A 21826-nucleotide genomic window follows, 5' to 3' on the forward strand; every position below is an offset into this window, starting at 1 on the left:
TTAGTAGCCCGTCTCTGAACTTTCTCCAACATACCAATATCCTTCTGGAGATCCGGTCTCCAGTACTGTACACAATACTACAAGTGAGGTCTCACCAGTGATCTGTACAACGGCATGAGCTCTTCCCTCTTTCTACTGCTAATACCTCTCGCTATACAACCAAGCATTCTGCTAGCATTACCTGCTGCTCTACTGCATTGTACAATAATTTCTTCTAGGTCCCTTTCCTCGCAAGTTGAGGTTAGGGCAGTATCACATATTCTATACTCTGTCCTTGGGTTTTTATGGTCTAGGTGCATGACTTTGTATTTATCCACATTAAATGGCAGTTGCCAGAGCTCTCACCATTTTTTCCAGTTTGCAGATATCATTTGCCATTTGGCTTATCCTTCCAGGAACATCAACCCTGTTGCAAATTTTTGTGTCGTCAGCAAATAAACATACCTTTCCTTCAAAACCTTCTGCAATATCACTAAAAAATGTATTAATTACAGGCCCACACAAAACTTTTATTTCTGCCTTAAGAAAAAAGGACAGCTGCTCTAACATAGTATCCATAATGTCTTAACAGACCTTCTGCAATTTTGTTTTTCAATGTGGAAACATATCGCATGCTGTTGACTAGGCAGATGCCCAGTGTCCCTTTGAGTTCAGGGCCGGTCCCTGATACATGGCACCCTAGGTAAGAAATCAGTCACTATCAGAACACACAAATGATTATTTTTGGACCCTACAGTACCCAAGGCCTACATCTGCACTCTGAGGTACTTTCTGGAGCGACAGCTGGCACCCTCTGCTCCACATGCACCCGGCACTAAGACTAGCATTGGGTGGCGACTGGTTTATTTATTGCGCTCTATAACTGCTTTCTGCTACAGAGCGATATTAAAAACATTCATAAATAAAATGTTAATAAGAAAAAATATAGTTCCTGGTGAATAAAAGCACCATGAAATGCAAATCCAGCTGTCATAGAAAACACATAATATATATATATATATATATATATATATATATATATATATATATATATATATATTTATATATATTGAATAAATTGTGTGCCCTGTTGCCATGATGTAATCATAGGGTTCTTCCCTTACAATGTTTTGGGATTACGTCGGACTCCCCATAGGAAATAAACAAGCGTTCCACCGCCAGACGCAAGCCACTCACCGACATCTACACTACTAGAACACCAGTAGAACCTATCTGCCAATCGCATGCCGTATTCGATCCCGCCTCTAGCGTTCCCTCCAATCGCAGTATGAACAGCGAAATGTTAAAAATCATCGCCTCCCGTGGTGCGTCTTAATTGGTGCATGTTAGGTGGGGCGGAGCCCCTGCAGTGTGTGTTGGTTGTTATGGTAACGTGAACACGCTGCATCTGCAGCAGGATGCGGCTCTTGCAGCAGTTTCCTTGATGTGTTTTAGGTCGGGGTCCACCCAGCGCCCGCTTCTGCAGTTTGGTGTCTTACATTTTGCTGCCTCGAGTGACTAGACCAGGTAAGGGGTCGATTAGTTACATCTAATAGTATATATATATATATATATATATATATATATATATATATATATATAGTGTGTGAAGGGAATGTGCCCCCATACATTATCCATTTCTCATCAGGGGTCAGACAGAGCACAGCCCAGATACCTGCTTAACTTCCTGCATTTATTATTGTTATTGATTGATTTGCATAGCGCCATCATATTCCGTCGCGCTGTACAATTAATCCCTTAGTGCCTGTCGTTTATGATTATGATTTTATTCTGTATACTGTTAGAGAATTTAACTTTCAATGGCGGGGATTTGTCTTCATTCTCTCTACCATCTGATGAGTGATTTATAATTATGTAGAAATATCTGCAAAACGTTATGGTTATAGTTAGCTGTTAATTGTGCTGAATATTATTGTTAATAAACACACATGCAGGGTATGGCAATACAGTAAAAGTCTTTTTATCCTGCTTTTTAAATCATACAAACAGTATGGAGTATCCATATGTGCAGCTGGGTAGTGGGTATCACATGCAAAGTGCCGAGTATACTATCAGTGTTGTAGAATATCCACTAGACACTGTGTAAATTATATATCTGATTCCAGTGCTTTGTGTGCAAGGCCCTGTCCCCTGGATGAAATCCTTCACTTCTTAGTATAGATTGTAAGCTCTTGTTAATAGATCTCTTGTCTCTGTTTAAATGCCATTGCTACATTCACACCCCATTGTAAATGAATGATAATAATAACTGTGTGAATGAGTATGTGTGTAAGTGACCTCCCCTGTATTACAGCGATTAACCTGTTATTGGCTGCTGGAAGTTATTACAGCCTGTTAATAGACCATCTACCAAAAGAGCGTGTATTAGTATTGAGGAATGTTTAAGCGTTGGAACTCATATGAACAATGCTTTAGGCTTGAAGGTGTCACTGCCCATGCGAGGATTGGATTAAACAGTTCCTATGTACTGTTAATATGTAACATGTATGTGCACATTTGAGATTTCTACATCATCTCCAGTCTGAAAGGGTTCCACATTTGTAATCTCACACGTATTAATGTATGATGGAGTCAGTAGGTGGAAATAATAGCTCAATCATAATTTTACTAAATAAAGAGATGTACTATCCATCAGCCCAGTGCTGGATCACAATGCGGCCATTAGCCAGCCAGCACCTTCTAGCCCTCATCCTCCACCTTCTTGCGCAGCAAAGCGAAGAGCATTATATTTCTAATTGCTGCATGCAGTGACCCCAGCAGGAGCCCATGGCGGTGCCCTTGACTGCTTTGTAGTTAATGGCTCCTCTTACTAATCATACTGCACCGGGGTGAGGGGTGTTCAGCCCATATAATAACTCCTATCTCTTATGAAAGCCCTTCAACATTGTTACTGGTAATGTTGGCTTGTTGTAGTTCCAAAAACTGTATTTTATTTAAACAAAACATTTAGACTGATATCAAAATAAAAAAAGTAATGTTTTATTCAAGCAAAGCGTGTTTAAGAGGATTCTTGTGTTAAGTATGAGTCCTGCACCTCCAGAGGTTTAGTCATTGAGCTGAGCATTCGCCACCCAAAAAATGTTAACTCTCCAGGCACCGGCAGGGGCCATAGTTCTTCCAGGGGCCACTTTACTTACATTAATGTTACATCATTTTTAAAACTGTTCTTTTAACACTTTAAAGCCCTATGAACTTCCCAGCTTGTCTGGAGTTCAAATTAAATTGTCATCTCTAAATGTCTTTGTGTAGACAGAGTTCATTCTTTCAAGGGCATCAGAATGAAATCCTGAAATAAAGCAACCTATTCCCAGCAGTGTTTCGTTATATTATCCCAGATTCTTTGTGTTTTGTGGCCCTAGAGCCTGCACTCTGACCTTTCTCCATAGAGCTTGGATAAAGCTACACTAAGAATGGGGGAGGGCTGACCTCACAGTGAGTCTTCCATAGCTCTGAAGATAAATACTCACTACGGTGCAGCCATATGAACAAATGTCATTTAATCACCTGTCAAATATTAGGACTGGAAAGGTTACCGTTTTAATTTAGAATATTTTTTTAATGGCTTTATTGTTTTCAGGCATATATAATATTTTTCCTTTTCTTATATACCAACCAAAAATCACTACCAAAGCATACACCTGTCAAGTATCTCTGTACAGAGCCGTAGCTAGCTCCTTTTGAGCCCGAGGCAAACATGGGAAATTGTGCCCCCTCAGCTATTTTTTACAGATGTTATCTTATTTATACTGCCCTTAGACATGACTGCCCATAAACACACGTGTACACATACACTGCCCTCACACACCTCTGCCTTTACACACACATATACACACACACCAGCTTACACCCAGGGATACTACTTATTTTGTTCTTTATTCTTGATAATAATAAAGCATTATTTTGGTCCACGAAGGGACATGAAGATCATAATCACTCAAAAATAACTAGAATTGTGTTTCTGTGCTGTGTACAGTGGGTTCAAAGTCTGGATTTCTTGTATTTCAGGAGTGTCAGCTGTCACCAATATGGGAACCCCGTCACAGAACCTCGTGCCCCCTTCTTCGGTAAGTATTCTACAATTGCCACATTTCTGCTCCTGTAAGCATCATACACACATAATCTCTTGTGTAGGAGCTTGCTGTGTTTGGACTTACAGGTTTACTACACAGTGAAGGCTGTATACATGGTTCTATTGATCTATATATATATATATATATATATATATATATATATATATATACAGGGGCGGCCCAAGACATAATGCCGCCTGGGGCGTAGTTTAAAATATCGCGTGTCCCCCCCCCCCGCGGCGACGCCAGGGGTCATTATCTAACCTTCCTTCCCCCCCCCTTGGTACTTCACTTACCTTTCAGCAGTCCTGCGGCGAGAGTCTCCCTGCTCTGCCACGGTGTGCACTGCTTTACTGCTGAGCGCCGAAAAAGACGCCATATTCCGGCGCTCAGCATTACAAGCCGGCACTGTATATATATATATACTGTATAGGGCCGTCCCTGTATATATATAGTGTATACAGTATGTGATACACTACTTGTTTTGTCCTGTATATTTAGCTCTGCAGAATATAATGGCACTTACTAAATCAATAAACAAGAATTCTCTGCCTAAATATTTGCAATATTGTGCCTAACCTATACAAAAGGAAGAGCACAGGATTGATCACTGATTTTTGTTCTTATTGTATGTAAGTTTATTGTGGATTTGCAAATTTTTGGCCTTTTGGAAATAACCCCTGTGAATGCCTCTGTTTTCTTAAATGCAGTCTACTCACTAAACTTTTTGTCATGGGAGAGACTTCTAACAGCGCTCTGTATCTAGTACTCTAGTCAATTTCACAAAATCTTTTCACCGCCTCATCGAAGGTTTATTGATACATACCGTATATATATATATATGTTATGTGTGGTTTGCCTCACATCCCCAACCAACATCCATAAAGAATGGTAGGTTTCCCAAAATAAATGTGTTAGCCTTTAGTTGAATATGCATGCAAAAAGAAATATATGGAAAAGTTAGGCAGAACCGTAACAATTGCATGTCTTTTGGGGGTAGGGAATGTTGGGTTGTATTATTATATAAAATTACTACTGACTGATCTTGATGTTTGTAGCTGGTTGATAAGCATATGGCCGTGGGTCCACTTAAGGTGTTCTCCTTGCTTAGTGGAATAGCATGTGTAAATCTCAAATCTATTCTTCCCTAAAGTTCTTTACAGACATCTTTTATTCGTTTTTTTGGTGTTGCTGTCCATTAAGTGTAGTAAAAATAGCCCTCCAGGAAAAATGTCTATAACGGTGATATTAGTGGTAAATTAATTGGGCTGCTTGATAACCTAAATTAAGTTAATGGGAACAACAGCAGGCAGAGCAATGTGATTAAAGGACTTAAATTCTGACGTAAATTGATGTGTCCTCCCTTATCTGTTTGATCTTCTGGTGGAGCTGTGTCCTTGTTTAAACCCTGAACAGTCCCTCTTAAAGTTGAAATGTGACTTGTATCCGTATATATAGTGTTTATACATTGCTTATTTTAATCTATGTGTATTATGTTATGTTTATCCCATGGGGAAAGACATCTTAAAGCAGCACACCGGCCATACGGAGTACATTTTGCATGCACTCCAGTGCATATAACTGCATTCAAATCAGTGAAGGAATTCTATAGTTAGTGCGGATAGTAAATGTTTTTCTGGGTTCAGTGAAAGCAGCCAGGAGAAGACTTAGTCTTATTTTCCAGCTTCAGTGACTCAAGAATGCCTGCTCCGATTTGCATGCAGTAAAACCAGTTGTAGTCCATGTAAATTAGACTCCAAGATACACATTTGAGGACACTGTTCATTTAAGGGGCAATGTGGTGTCCTCTAGAAGCCCGTGGATGAAGTATTCATGGAGAGCTGGAGAGCTGCAGTGTACTGACCCCTCCGTGGTCCAGTTTTTGCAGCACTCAGTTCCCATTAAACCCAGTTCCACTTAAGCCAGGACTAGAGACTGTGTTAGAGCGCCTGTAAGCACTGACAAGCAGGAGGTGTATTCAGCCAAGCCCAGGAGCTGAGGGAGCGAGAAAAGAGGCAAATACTGATAAATTTGCCAGTGGTGGAAAGAATAAGTTAACTCTTTGGGTAATTGGACCTCTGGATCCAACCACATATCATATACATGGTGGCACTCATACATTCAGCCCATGAAGCCTAAAGACTCGAGGACACGTTTATTTATGTAAATACATTTATAAATGGGCCAATGAGTTTTCTGTTACAACTCCCAACACATCCAGCCAGAATGAAGAGTGTGATCGTACATGTGCGTACAAACACCTCTAATGGACTCATTTATTAAGGGGGTGGGGGCTGCTAAGGTAACTGTATAATTTCCATTACTCTTACTATTTGGTTTGGCATCTATGGGGAAATAATAGGATGTTTACCCAGATATAAAATGACCGGATGCACAGCTTTCCCTACTGTAGCCATCTATGAATAACTTAACTTTTAAAATATATATATATATATCTCCCTAGGTAAAATGTAAGCTGGCTGGACTGTCCCTTTAACTGTCCATTTACCTCCCACAGCACCCCTATAGTCTGATTAGTTTGCCTCTTGGGCATATGACCAGACACTGTTTAACCCCTGGGCTACCTGAAGCCACCTGTGTTCTAACTTCTTATTTTTAGACAACAAATGAGTTTACAGCATTGCTTTAAACAGTAACTATTTTTTTACCTAAGCCATGTTAGTTCATAATCCTTGTAATTTTCGGTGTTGATTTGTTCAAACTAACAACGCCTTTCCCTATAATTATACCTTAATGCCAGTAACTCTACTGTACAAGGTAATGTAACATTTTAATGATAGGTTAGCTTACAGAATAAAAGCAATTTATGGTAATAATACGTTTATGCTTCAGCTTAGTAATATTCCAGTTTTAGTATTCCATATTGTATCATTGAAAATCAGAAACCCTCTCCGTTCTTGTACCCAAAGTGCTCCTATTTTTATCAACTGGAGAACTTTCCTGTGAATGGCTGCTTCAAAGAACTGCGGACAGCAGAGGGGGCGGAGTTATTCTTTGTTTTTTTTTACAGGTAAAGAATACATATTAAAGTTCTTTCAAAGTTCTTTGTTGGTGGTTTAATAAGGGATCTGATTGGTAGTGCAAAGAAACCCCTAACTTACCGTATTTGCTCAAATACCGGTATAAGACGACTCCCTCAAATCTGAATATTAATTGAGGAAAAAAGAAATCCTGAATATAAGACTACCCTATAGGAAAAAAAAGTGTTACTTGTAAATATTAATTAATGTAAACTATTCTCCTCTGTGGCAGCTGGGGAAGGTCTGCGCGATATGCGTTGATTCGCCGGCACTTGGTGATAGACGCCCGGTGGAAGTGCCGGGAGCACTTGAGGTTACCAGACAGGAAGATCCAGGTCCCCTACAGCGCTGCGGGGGATCTGGATCTTAGTCTCATAGTCAGACCTCTATTTGGGGTCTGATTATAAGACGATGGGTATTTTTCAGAACATTTCTAAAAAAACCTTGTCTTATAATCGATCGAATACGGTAATATACTGAACCGGGTGAACGTCTAGTTTTACATTCGAAGAAAGCTACTATGTTTCAATACCCGCCTGCACTTTACAAAATATGTCTGCTTGGAGGGGCAGGGCCGGACCGACGAGGCGGACCTGGAACTTTAAGGTCAGCAGCCACCTGGTGACATAAGTGCAACCGATGGCTGGAGCAGCGGATCAGGTGAGTCACTGTCAATCATCAGGGCATTTGCGCGAGGTGCCAGATGGCCAGTCTATGCCTGGGCTAGGGGAAGGGAAAACTAGACTTCCATGCTTTTTATTCTATTTTTCTGAAAAAATGCTTTTATTTTCTATTGTTATAAATTTCCAAGAGTTTCTGAAAAACACATTTGCTAAAACTCAGGATTGTCAGCCTCATCCAAATAAGCTTTTCTTATTTTCTTAGTGTGGGAGCTTAAGATATACTTTCTCAGGGTATACATGTTTGATGTTTTTTTAAATATTTGCATCTGTTTTGTGTTATTGCTTCCTGTGTCTCCATCGTGTAAAGCACAAGTCACTATAGTGATGGTTATGCAGACAGCTCATACGCTGCTAGGATCCCATTACAGGCATGCTCAGAGGACTCGTGCTACCCCCTCCTCTGCTCGAGCTCCGCTTTCACAATCTAGTTTCAAACTAACGGGCTGAGAGGACCAGCTTTATCCCTAATGGCTCCTAATTCTTTTGTGTTTGGGAGAAGCCAAGGCACATGATAAACTCTTGCAGCATTAGAGGGGAGGCTTTGCTTCTGAATGATGATCTCCAGTCTGGCCAAAGGGAATTTGATGGAAATCCTAAATGAAGGATTCCCCGAGGTAAATGCATGCTTTATTAACAGGTTTGTGTGTGCGGAGACCGGATGTTTGGGGCTTTGATGTCAATTTAACCCCTTGCAATGAATTGAAATGAAGCATGTGTAAAGGAGTTACGTAGAAGGAGGACATGGGAGGAAAGGTCTTAAAGTGATTATCTTTGAAGCCGGTTTAGTTGTCACTGTCATTTATCTGGTGCTCTCTCAAGTTACTTTTATCAGGCACTGTTTGAAAATTCAGCCACCGCACTTATAAATTAAATATAATTTCTAAAGTAGAGATATGGGCACACAATATGTTCCGTAAGTCGATTTTGGGCACCTATGATACGATTGTGTTTATATGACGTGTGTTAATGCATAGCATTCAAATTTGAAGTTATTTGTACTTTTGTATTGTTTATATGTTCAGCAGTATAATTTAGTCCAGTGTTCTAATAACTTGAAGACTTCATATTGGAAGCCATATTGTTTCTGTTGTATCCTGTTCCCTGTTTACACCTACAGACAAAATCAGTTATTATATTACCAGAAATGCAGAGTGGATGCTAATACGATATTTGGGGGGTTATTATACTTCTGGTCATGGTCCCGCAGGACAGAGGAGATCCTGCCTCCTTGTCTGACAACTTCTTTCCATGAAAGCAGCTAGAAGCTAATGATCCTGTGTGGTAGCCACAAGCTGTCATCTTAGTCTCTTTAGAGTTCATCTGGAGAGCCAAGTCCTACAGCAAACAGTGCCTATCCTCTGCTCATTGCACCACATTTAGGACAGGCCCCAGTAGTGCTCTTTTATAAATACGGCTTATTTGCGTTTATTAGTGATGTTACCAAGAGTCATAATGCCTTGGCGCAAACGTGTTTACAGAGCACGTGACATTATGTGATATCCAGCTCCTCGACAGCTTACGTGTTTGCTGACCCAGGTTGATATCATGTGGTTTAGTGCTTTGCTGTATGTTTAGGTCAGCTATTTTACATGTGTTACTTTGTATACTTACAGGGCTACACTTTCCTATTTACTTTTTGAATTTTTCCTTTGCGCAGATGCTGGAAGCGGTATTTTCATGCGGTAGCACAGTTCATTTGCACCTGTTTTGCCTTGTGTGTGCTTGTGAGAGATTTTGTAGGATTTACAGGGTGCAGTTGTTAAACTAGATGTGTCACATTCAGTTTCACTCTATGAGCAAGCAAAAACGTTCTGACCTGTGTTCAGCCCCTTGTATATATTTCTCCTCATTTCTGTCTCATGATTTCATTAAAGGTTAATAATAATCACGTTGATGTTGCTGCCTTATGTATTAGTATTTTTAAAACTATTTATTAGATTAAATTGATTTAACTATTTTCTAAAATCTATACGGATACAAACATAGCTTTTGTTTTCAGATCAGAAAGGAAAAACATGCTGAATATTCTCTAGCAGTTTGTCATTCCAAGGCCGGTCTTTACTGAATCGGATCACAATGTCACTTATGCTTCATACAGCTCGTATCATGAGAGCAGTCAAATAATGACAACTTTGGTCATAAGTAGTGCTATCACCAGGAGGATCTACTTACTATACTGAACATATTCGGCCACACTGAAGAAAACACAAACCCACTGACCACCCTCAGCCATGCTGAACGCACAGGCCACTGTAGCCCACACTGACGTATAGTGACACATGTACGACTCTCTGATGGACTGAAGCATACGGAATGCTGAGCCACACTCAAATATATAAATAACCCAAACTCATACATATCATTCTGACACTAAGTACCCATTGATGGGAGAATGAGTGCATAGTGTGCTTACTCTTTTTTCTTTGAGTAGAAGCACTAGTTTTTGGCTGGTTAGACAGTCCAATCAGCATGAACAATCCAATGGTTCCTAAGGTGATAAAACCGCTTTTGATGTTCACTCGGGTCCATATTTGTTGTCTGCACTTGACCCAAGAACATATTGCGAGAATTAATATTATATTGCACTTTTTCGAGGTGCTAAAACACTCGTTGTTTGCAATAATCTCATGGGCTTCCAGACTGTCTTCTCTGGTTTAGACAATAATTTCAACATAGTCAGAAAATGAGAAGCAGAAAACCATATTTGATAGAACCATAGTTTCCCACTAAGTTTAAAACATATCTAGCTTTCTTATAATACAGGTTCACGGGTCACATTGTAACAGTCTCATTGTAATGTGTTCCATGCCACAGCCCCTGTAATACCAATAAAATAGACATTTATATTCTGTGTATTCGTCACATGTAGGTAAACTGCCTATGGGAATGACCAAAATCAGTGCCCATTGCTAATGGTGGGTTAAGATAAGGTCATCATCATTAAACACTTAAGCTTTTAATTGTATAAAGTTATGGACAACATCATCCGCTGCTTAAAACATATACTTTTCATGGGGTTTTATTTTTTTAGTAAATTTTGTTTATCTTTTTTAAAGAGGATGAAATAAATTCCACCATACTCTGCCCACAGATATGGCTGCGGCATAGTCATTGCATCATGTTTGCGCCGATATTGCTTGGTTGCTTTGATTGCTTTAATTTTGACCTGCAGACAGGTGCTTCATATCTCCGGTATTACAAAATTTCCCATCAGCTTCAACCACGTGGCAGGATGTGCATTAGAAAGAAATTACCATTTCCTGTTACATCCAGGAAGCTGCCTACAATCCTTTAATCCTTACCACGGAGCCATATAGTTATAGCACCAGTTGCTTAAAAGTACTTTACTGGAGTTTTGTTGATTTATCGCATAATAAGTCACTTTTTCCCCGGCTTTATGATTGAAACCTTGAGTATAACTTACACCTTTGTATAATACACATGCCTTATTTAAATAATTTTAATAAAATAATAAAGTGTAAAAGGTGTATTTTGTTTTGCTTTTACAAAATAATATAATATACACTTAGGAAAAAAGAATTAAGCTGAACACTGTTAGATGTTTAAGTTTAAATATCTCAAGATAAGACGAAATCACGTCTATGTGCTTTAGGTTTATTTCTTATACAAAAATCGATTGATAACACTAACAGACAATGAAACTTGGGGGCGGTAGGCTCAAGGTTCTTCAAATGATAGATAACGAGACCTTGTACCTAATATCAGGGTACAACTTCTACTGTATATAGGAAATATTTGAATATTCCTATGGGGCCATTCATTTAACATAGTAGCATTCCAGAAAGACCGTCCGAGAGTTCTGACACTTGATGAAAGACACATGTTCCCGGAAATCATGAATATATGTATAGGAAACAAAAAATGGATGGAATTCTTACAAACTTAACCTACTATATAGACATAAACTACATACCTTGTAGGATAATGGACATATAGTCCATGCATGGCTTTGCTAACAATTAGTTGTCCAAGAGGCTAATATTTAAGTCTACATAAACTGCAAACATATATATCATGCATTATCTTCATTTATGAACACTGCCTGGTGCTTCTGTTGGCTCAATACATTTGTTTTCAATAAATTACGTTTAAAGGCGACTTTAATACATGTAGAGGGAGGGAAATGTAGAGGGATTTGACATTTATAGTGAGTATTTTTCAGATATTTATGTAGGTGACCTTGTTTATGCAAACTTAGATTTGTTTTCATTAGTATCTCTATCACTGGCACTATTCTTTGTTTCTTTGTGGTCAGGCATGCAAATATAATTGGCAAAATTGTGCCAGTAACTCATTCACTATCGGACTAAAATGAAGAAACACTCATTGTTTAATGGCTGCATTACTTTTGTTACCTCTCCATTAGGGTGATGACATTGGTCATTATTTTCTGGAACACATGCATTTCACATGTTGTTGACCAGCACATGTAGCTCAGTTACACATATATTACATAGTTATATATATATATATATATATATATATATATATATATATATATATATTATATGGTTACATGAATCCTACATAGCCTACATAATGCAGGGTAGCACTTTACATGAACTAGTCATCATAAGTGGGAATTTCCAAGGGTTGGCTGCTCAGAGATCCCCTTCTTTTGGCAGTGTGGCTTTGATTAGCGGTATGTCTAGGCCCAATTAGACCTTGAAGATATAGAAATTGAGCAGAAATGGGCAGGAGAAGGCAGAACTTGGGTGGGCATAACCAAATGCTGCTCCGTCACGTGGACACTGAAGACACAGACCTTGAGCTCCAGGCAAGCAGAGCTTCACCCAGGGACTCCAGGTGAACCCTGGTAAGTTTGTGTTTATGCTAGTCAGCAATGTGAGAAATGTATACAAGGCCTGGAAATAATGCATGATATGGTGAATATACCCCTCTCTTGTATGTGTAATGCAAGTAAGCTCTGTTTTGTAAGCTGATTTAGCAAAGAATCCTTCAGGATCTGTGTTACTGCGGATACCTTTTTGTGTTGACATAGCTAACACTATGATGAACTAGATGTCTCTTTAACCAGCGACACCTAACCAAACATGTATGATACATTTTTTATAAGAATATATGTTTAGAGGAGCCAACTGGACACCCTAATTTGCTCAGTAATCGTATTGGTGACCCATACTTTCAGAGGATCAGTTGTGTAGTTTAGCTTGACAAAAGGGTCCTTTTGCATGCATTTGCTGTTCTTTCAAGAATGGTGCACTTTAAGACGTCATTCTTTACCACAGTCAGATTAATGATCTAGCTTTTGCTGGTGGTAGCATACAGATTACAATTGTACGTGTTTTGCCATGGTCATAAATCTTCTACTCTGGAAATCTCTTTAACTTTCTTCTTACTTAACAAGAAATCTGGCATTGAATTGTTATTATTTTAATGCTTCATTCAGATCTGACTTCACACATGTCCTCACCAAAAGCACAAACAATTTTATCTGAAAAGTACGGTACATTGCAGTTATGCTGCAATCAGAACAAGCAGGTAGTAGTATCTATCATTACAGATCTGCATCTAAGTGATGAGAGCCGATTTAAAATGCGATGTGTCAGCAAGACAGAGGCATTAAGGTTAAACACAACACAAAATAGCAGGGATATTTTCATATTAATATTTAAATGGAAAAAATGTAACTTTATATATATTTATAGCTCTTGCAAGTCAGCAGGCTGCTCCTTCCTTGGGCAGAAATCCCGGTCCTCTAGAGTATTATACACAGGACAACAGTCTCTTATACAAAGTTCCCTTATGAACTAAGTAAGACAGAAAAGAACATCTGCAAAAAATAACTATCACAGTTTCAGCACACACTTAACTTAAATAGTGTTCCTTTCTAATTCCAGGGTAGTAAACTAATGAAACTAAACCCACGAAGACATACGTCCTTCTCACTTTCTTTCTGAAATGCACATATAGAGTGTTGCCCTGCAGTATGTGGGGTCTATAACTGCAGGGGTTCACTTTACATACGCTGGAAGGCAACATATGCAATGAATATGTATCCAGCTGAACAAAAGGCATCTTAAATGTAGCAGAAAATTGAGAAGGAATGTTAGTGATAAACCAAAATACTCCAAATTGACATAGACCCCTGCAGAGAGTTATTGTGCACTAGTATGATCCTGTCTAATGGTTCATGGTGTGCTCAGGACCAACTTTGTAACCATATAGCTATTGTTTTGTAAATAAAGCCTTTTATTACTTAACAAAAAAGACAAAATAAAAAGGGATACATTGTTACATGAATAAGAGTGAAAAACAATGGAGAATAAAAATGATGTTTGTAGACCAGATCCACTTCCGATAGTATAGTCAGTTTTGTCTAACCATTGTGCTAGCAAACCTTCTAACACACGTAAAGATGAAAACATGCTTACTTAGCGTTTTTTTCTGTTATTGTTTGGTGAACTGTGTTTTAATTAATCTCTGCATGTCCGTATTGCTTTGCGTACTGTGCATGTTAAATAGAAACACAGAATCATAGAAAGTGACGGCAGATAATAACCATTCGGCCCACCTAGTCTGTAAAGACTCAGACCTTAATCAGTCCTTGACCTCGTCTTATGCCGATCAGTGCATCATTCACGTTGGTTTGTGGCAGTGCAGACAGCGGTGTTGGCATTCATGCAGCCCAATCAGTAGCCTGGCTGGGTAGTAAAGGTGGGAAATGTACCCCCCGAAAAGGTATAGACAGTAGATGGGGCTATGTAGCCAAGAGCAGGACCAGATTCACATTACTGGTCAGTTTAGCATTCGTGCATTCAAAGCACCATAACAGATGGCTGGAGTGAGGACACATTGACGTGTGGGACTGCCCATGGCCATTGATTAATTTTTGTGTAATTTGCCATGGAGTTAATCCCCGGCTTCATATAATCCATAAATATACGTATCATGCTCTGTACAGAATTTTAGAGATACGCTAGTGGCATTTCAGCATTAGGCCTCTGTGAATTGTTCTGTTAAATAATTTCATTTAAAAATAGATGATATTAGTACATTTTTTATGTCCTCTAGTGTTTCTAAGAGGATTTTTATGGCAGTTAATGTGGCCATTGCTCGGTTTAGGTGGCTTCAGACACTTATATGTGCACTAATACTCACACAAGCATGTAAAGACAGTGTCCCTTACTTATACTTCTCATCATGCCAACCAATAGACTGGGCCAATTAGAGAATTATTCCATTGGTTACTATGATTCTACAGTCTTTAAACAGATTTTGCACATAACCCTAATTATTTTTTTAGATGGAAACAGCAGTAAGTGGGGTTCATGTATGCATATATATGAGTTTAGGCACAGGGGCTTGTCTCTGCCGATCTGAGTATGCCATACGCAGCTCTCCTCATACCAAGGGTGAACTAGGCAGCTGCCCTGAGCCCAGGCCTGCCTTAGGGGCCCACAACAGCTGTCCATTGGCTCCTTCAACAGGAACCACAGCCTGGAGGTCAATTATTTATCGGAAGTGGAATTATTATTATTAATCGGCCTCATAAAATTGCCCTGAAAGGGGACACAGGGACAAATTTTAAATGATTAGACACAAGGAATTTGTAGAGTCACATATAAAAGTATCTATAATTATTCCTTCATTTATCTGTGTTGGGAGGACCTTGCACATATTTGTTGTTTTAACAAAAAAAAACCACAATGGCTGCAATATTTTTTTTAAATTTAGATTTCAGTTCTTTGCCGTGACTTAGAAGTAACCAAGTGGGACTGCCCCTTTACCTCTATCTGAGCTATGCCATTTGGCAGGTCTCCTTGGCAAGCAGGAGATTAATATCCTTCTTAATTAAAACCTAAGCGATTCGATGTAGTCATGTGTTACATTTAATTAATCTTTTATTCCTGATGTCTTTCAGATCATTTTATCTTTAATAAAAAATCTGTTTCAAAGCCAACCCCGTGGGTAGAAATAAGAAAATCCTCAGATGTGTCTGTATTTCCTTAAAAATGTCAGTGAAAGGGTTACACAGTCCCACTTAGCTCTAAAGGGAAATAACAGGGCAAACGTGATTAAAAATGCATAGTGTCTTAAACATTGTGGTTGCCTCATATGGCTAATTACTAAAGCAGCTGTGGTTGCTTAGCAAATAGCTGCAGGGGTGCAGAACTGTTACCTCCATCCAGAAAACTGACGGGCTCTTTAAAGAGACTCACTCCCTGATCATCACGCTCAATATAGCTGTATATTATAAAAGAATGCCTGGATTCGGTTTTAGAATGTATTTAAATGTATGTTTTTAACAGATTAGAAGCTGAGAGCGATGGCCATACACTCCAACATTGTAGGACAGATGGTCCCATCGTGCCCACCACACTTTTGGATCCCTCACAATCTCTCTGTGTGTCACGTCGCTTCGTGGCCCGCAGTACGTGAGACAAATAAGACTGTTGAGGAGCAATCTCTGTGTTGCAGAACCAGATCACCTCTTTCCATGACAAAGCACAAAAATCAGAAATGTTTTTCAGGAATCGGGACATTCCTAAAATAAGGCCTTAATTTAACCAAGCTGAATTTCCTAGAGGACAACAGACGTCAATTCTACCTACAGGGCTTGGGTGTCGTGTATTGAGCACAAGAAAGGGGAGGGATAGCTAAAGTTGATTAAACATTAATATGGTTGATAGCAGCATCTTTACAGGGTGCACATTGGCTTCAACAAAACAAGCCATCCAGATGACTGAACTGCTCGGTGTCTGAATCAATTTATTCCTCTGTGAAAACAAACCGTGTCTGGGGTGACAAATTTCAAAGCTATTTTTATCCATGTGTGAGCCCAGTGACTGGAAGGGAGTGTGCCTGTGCTGCAGAGATGGGTCTCTGGTCACGAAACATAACACAGGATTATCATAAAACAAGAGCCTTGTCGTCCATATCCATACATGCCGACCATCCTAACCCCTATGTCATATACTTACACACTTTATATAAATTATGATTTATAACAGTGTAAGAACATCCGAGAACTGGTAGTGGTGATAATATTGCTGAAATGATTGATGAGTAGTTTGGTCAGCTCCACGGATCAGTGATTACTCTATAGCAGATGACTCCATCTTGTAGGCCCCAAGTCAGTTCCAGGGGGGTTTTTTATCAAGCCTCCTAATTAAACTGCTTTGTATATTTTATTTTCATTGTAAAGGGGTCCTGCCCACTTTATAAATACATTATTCCTTGGGATAGTCAACAGTGCCCTACAATAATATATATATGTATGGATCAAATCCAACTCGGCAGCTTAATATGTCACCGAGACAGACTGATGATTATAAATTAAAAGTGATATTTTTTGTTTACCGCTTCTCAAACACTGGGCATATGTGATTTATACAGATTGGGCTGCATGCGATGCTGGTTGATCCTGTGCCAGTTCTCATAGTAAGACACCACGGGGCAGTTTTGTAAAGCTAGACCTTTTTACAGTTTACAAACTGTCCCCTTGGTAACATATAACTATGCTTGGACTGTATCCTTGTTAATTCACCAAGGAGGACAAACAAAGCACGGCATTAAATAAATATTTCATGGAATTCACCATCTGGTTGAAGGTTTAGTCAAGCCAGAATGTTTTATTACAGGCCCTGTTACCCCTAAAAAAAAACTTTCCAGGGATTATCACTTATTCACGTTTTGTCTTTGTCTCATTTTGGTGTAATCTCCCAAGATTTTTTTTTTTAAGCGCTGAAACACTTTTTTTCGAATAACTAAAAAGTGGATTACACATTAAAAATAACTAGGAGCAAAAAATATAAAAATGATTTTATATTTTATTTATTATAATACTGTGAGTGTCAGAGTGGTTATAATTGGACATGAGTGATGGAAACCTTTGGATAATAATCCAGAGCCCGAAAACACAAAGATGGCTTTTTCCCATGATATGCATGTAAAAACAGATATAGGAATACTTTTCAAAATGGCTCCCTGGATCCTAGGATTAGCAGGAGCCTTCACCGTGTTTTTGATGTCATCCCCTAACCTCAATAAACCCTAAAGCTAGAAACTCCCTCTTGAGTTTGGTGACTGTGGAAAACTCCCAGGAATCGTGCTTAGGATTTCTTGTTTCGACTACATCCATTTGAACAGGATCTCTGAACTGTTGCCAATTTCCAGAGAGAGATCTTCTGTAATGAAAAGCTCCAGGACTGTTTGACTGTTAAAGGCTTCTTTTGAGCATATGGAGAACAAGAGAACAAGCACTGAGCTGTGCTCCAAACAGTTTTTCCCCATAGATTTACAACATGCCCATTGGGTTCTAATGTCCTGGCTAGTAATCTTTGGTACAGATCACATAGTTCAGGGATGGAAAACTGATATTGGGAATTCTATTTTTGTTTTATGATTTTAAGTAAATGTTTGATCAATCATGTTGATGATGGTAGACATGTTATAACACCAACAATCTGTGAGTGTCATGACCCACATCTTCTGCTGATGAAAGAGTTAAAATAAAATTATATTTTTGACTCCAAAGAATATTGTGTACAGTATAAGAGGAATGATGTAGATACACCAGATAGAGCCCAAGATGGGCAACTAAAATGGACCATGATTTATATAATAAACTGTACTGTAGGAAATATACAAGGATCACAACTTTTGTCACTTTAAGGAAAGAGCTAGTGGAAATAATTTAATTCAGAAAGGTTCTTAGAAAAAAAGGAAAGAATAGATGTCAAGAGTTAATAGTTTGACTCACCCCGTAATAGCCTTTAGTCAGGCAGTCATAGGACATAGTTTGGTTTTATTAGGAATGAAGAATTGGTACACATGGAAGTTTTAACAGTGAGGGACATCCAGGAGAGTGGAACTGTGTCCACCTCTGGCACAGATAAATCTACTGTATATATGATCCCTCATGCTGCTTCGACATGCAGAAAGTTGACATATGATGTCAATATACTATTGCAACACCCAATCATGGAAAAGCGTGTCAGAGGAGCACAGATCACTACTTCTAGTGCATTTTTTTAAGTGGGGCGTTGCCCTTCGGTGAGCTTTGAGGAAGCACAACACCAAATACATCGCTGGATACACACAGAGACCAATGTAAAAATAACAAAGGCCGTTCAGTTCCCGCTATAACATCTTGGCTTTTAGAATTAATAGAGTTGTGGTTTTATGGCATCCTTTTTAAAAATTTGCTAAAGATTTGTACCACATGTTGGTGGCTGTGGGCCGCATCTCACTGACTCAGCGTCCCAGATTATAGAGCACGCCTTTATCCAAGGGATCTGCTATTGCAAAAGGCAGGGATTACAGACGTCAAAATAATTGGCTTTTGATCTGTGATTTTTGTGCCTAATTTTAATCAGAACACAGGCTTTAACCCTTCTGTGACACAAGACACTTTACTAACATAGAGACACTGCTAAAATTTAAATTGATTGGCAGGGTTTGTCATCACAACAGACATGAACACATAAAAAGCATACATTCATTAATATTAAAAGATGAGTATGAGGATTTTATATAGAGAATCATATGTCGTACTCAATACAAAAATCGTTTAATGAATTACTTAAAAGTTTATCCCTAGCAATCTAAATCAGGGCATATGGTGCATCTCCAAAGCAGTCATTAGTCGTACATTGAGGGGGCACAGGACAGGCTAAGCATAAGGCTGTTAAAAACATCTCCAGTGGAACTAGGCTGAAAGCCGAAAATGCAGGGAGAGGGGAAAAACATAAAAACAACATTGGTTTATTTATTTAAGGCATCAGCTCGACCTTGAAAGGGTCTTAGTTCAAACAGTCTTGATACCTAAAGGAAGATCCTGCAGTGCCTATCTGTGGCCAAAAGGCTAAGCTGCATTCGACTCCTTGGTAAATTTGTTGTAGGGCCTGTGGCTAGACCCAACATCAGGTGTAAACCACAGTAGGACATCTTGTCATATTTACAAAATATTGCCTCAGGTTTATAATAGAGGCACAGCTTATTCAGAAAGCTACAGCCAGTTTTTCCGATTTCTTCCGTTCTATCTCTGTCTCCTTTTTCATTCCCCTTTCTCTCTTTGTTTCTTCTTTCCATTCCTCCCATTCTCTCTCTTTCCTTCTCTCTCTCTCTCTCTCTCTTAAATTGAATTTGTTGTCAGAATGTCTATATAACTACCAAAGCATCTGTCCTTTGTAACATTGAAGTGTGTCTTTTTGTCTTACAGCAGCAGTTACAGGCATATGTTGCCTGGGTGAATTCACAACTGAAAAAGAAAGTGGGAATTAACCCTGTGAGGGATCTAAGGCTGGATCTTCGTGATGGTGTGGTGTTATGCTACCTCATTGAAATAGTAGGTGAGAACAGACAGTGAATTGTATACAAATGCCTACTATAATACTAAAACTAATGTGAAATTATCATATAATAGGTTTGACTGAACACATCTCCTGCAATACAGATAGCTGGGTAGAAGGGAGAATTTGCACAGGAAATGACATGTTAATTTAAAGATACTTAGGCCATGGCTTGAGAAAAACCCTTTTGGGTTGAAGTGTCGCCACTCGTGTGGAAATAAAATTGCACTGATTTATTCACATTGCTGAGCACCTCGTGACTCTTTACTATATTAATTTAAAGGTGACATCAAAGTCACAAGTACAGACAAACACAGTGTACTTAAGCTAATAACCCCAACAATGATAATCGTTCATGTCTGTATTGAACGCACCCATTAAACATTCACAGTGCTGGTGGAAAAATTAAATAACTGGTCAAACCTACTTTGGCATCAAGCGCTTCCGGTAACTGAAGATCAGAACTGTACAAAGTTAAGGAGGAATTTTAGGAATAAAGAAAAGGCCCCTGTTTGGCTGAAACGTTGGTTTTTTTGCTTTCTCTAAATAAAGTATCCTACAGATTGGAAGCTGTTTGGAGTGCTGGGATTCCTTTCCTTTGTTCGTGTGCTTCAAGAGGGTTTATGCTGTCCCTTTTTTCCTGCTAGCACCCAGCGTCCTGAGAGTTGAGTGCAGAACCATTTTTTCTTTTTTAAAGGAGGAATTTTAGAACATTCTTCCTTACAGAACTGCTTAAGCTCAGCCATATCCCTAGGATGTCTGTTGTGAACGGCTTTTTAAAGGCCATTCCACAGCATCTCTAACGGGTTAAGGTCTGGGCTGTGACTGGGTCACTCCAAAAGGCGGATTTTCTATTTTTGAAAACATTCTGTAGTGTACGTTGAAGTTTAGGGTCATTGTCCTGCTGCATTACACCTCTTGACAGACAGCAACCACAACGTTATCCTGTATGATTCCTTCGTAAACTTGGGAATACATTGTCCTCTTGATTATGGCAAGCTGTCCAGAACCAGAGGCAGCAAAGCAACTCTAAATCATAATGCCCCCTCCACCATACATCACCATCTGGTATTCTGTGCCCTTTTTACACCATAGGTAGTGCTGCATGTTCTTCCTGAACAATTCAACCTTGGTTTCATCAGTCCACAAAACATTTTCTCAGTACCGTTGTGGAGTGTTAAGGTGCTCATTGGCAAACCTCAGGAGAACAGCGATGTTAAGTTTGAGAGCAGCGGCTTCCTCTGTAGTGTCCTGCCATGGACTCCTTGCCTGTTCATGAATGGAAATGTTAACCAGTTCCAATGATTTAGTCAAGCATTTAGCTGTTACTCTAGGGTTCTTTTTTTTCCCTCATTGAGCATTCTGTGCTGTGCCCTACTAGGGAGAGTGGCCACAGTGCCAAATCGTCTCCATTTATAAACAATTTGTCTGTGGACCGATGAATGTGCAAACTCTTTGAGATTACTTTGTAACTCTTTCCGGCTTTATGCCAATCAACAATTCTTGACTGTAGGTCTTCTAGGATTTCTCTTTTGCGAGCCTTGGTTCATAATAGCAGAGGCATCTTGAGAATAGCAAATTCTAAATGTTTGATTGTGTTTTACGTGAAAGTAGCTCTAAAACACACATCCAATCACGTTTCATTAATTGGACTCTACATTTGCTAACTCCTGACTGCCAATTAGGTTTGTTGA

General features: G+C 39.1%; 1 protein-coding gene across 4 annotated transcripts in view; it reads left to right on the forward strand.

The window, feature by feature from the left end:
- Positions 1-1413: 1413 nt before the first annotated feature.
- DIXDC1 (DIX domain containing 1) overlaps positions 1414-21826 on the forward strand; it is a 56899-nt gene continuing 36486 nt past the window's right edge. The window contains exons 1-3 of one of the 4 annotated variants that reach the window (XM_053451699.1): positions 1414-1506; positions 4006-4064; positions 20003-20132. In XM_053451699.1, coding sequence (XP_053307674.1) covers positions 4026-4064; positions 20003-20132 — 169 coding nt within the window. In that variant the 5' untranslated portion in view covers positions 1414-1506; positions 4006-4025. Of the gene's footprint in view, positions 1507-4005; positions 4065-8196; positions 8409-20002; positions 20133-21826 lie in introns of those variants that run through there. The other 3 variants (XM_053451700.1, XM_053451698.1, XM_053451697.1) reach the window with 3 other exon arrangements.

Source organism: Spea bombifrons, chromosome 12, assembly GCF_027358695.1.
Source record: "Spea bombifrons isolate aSpeBom1 chromosome 12, aSpeBom1.2.pri, whole genome shotgun sequence".
Lineage (NCBI taxonomy): Eukaryota > Metazoa > Chordata > Amphibia > Anura > Pelobatidae > Spea > Spea bombifrons.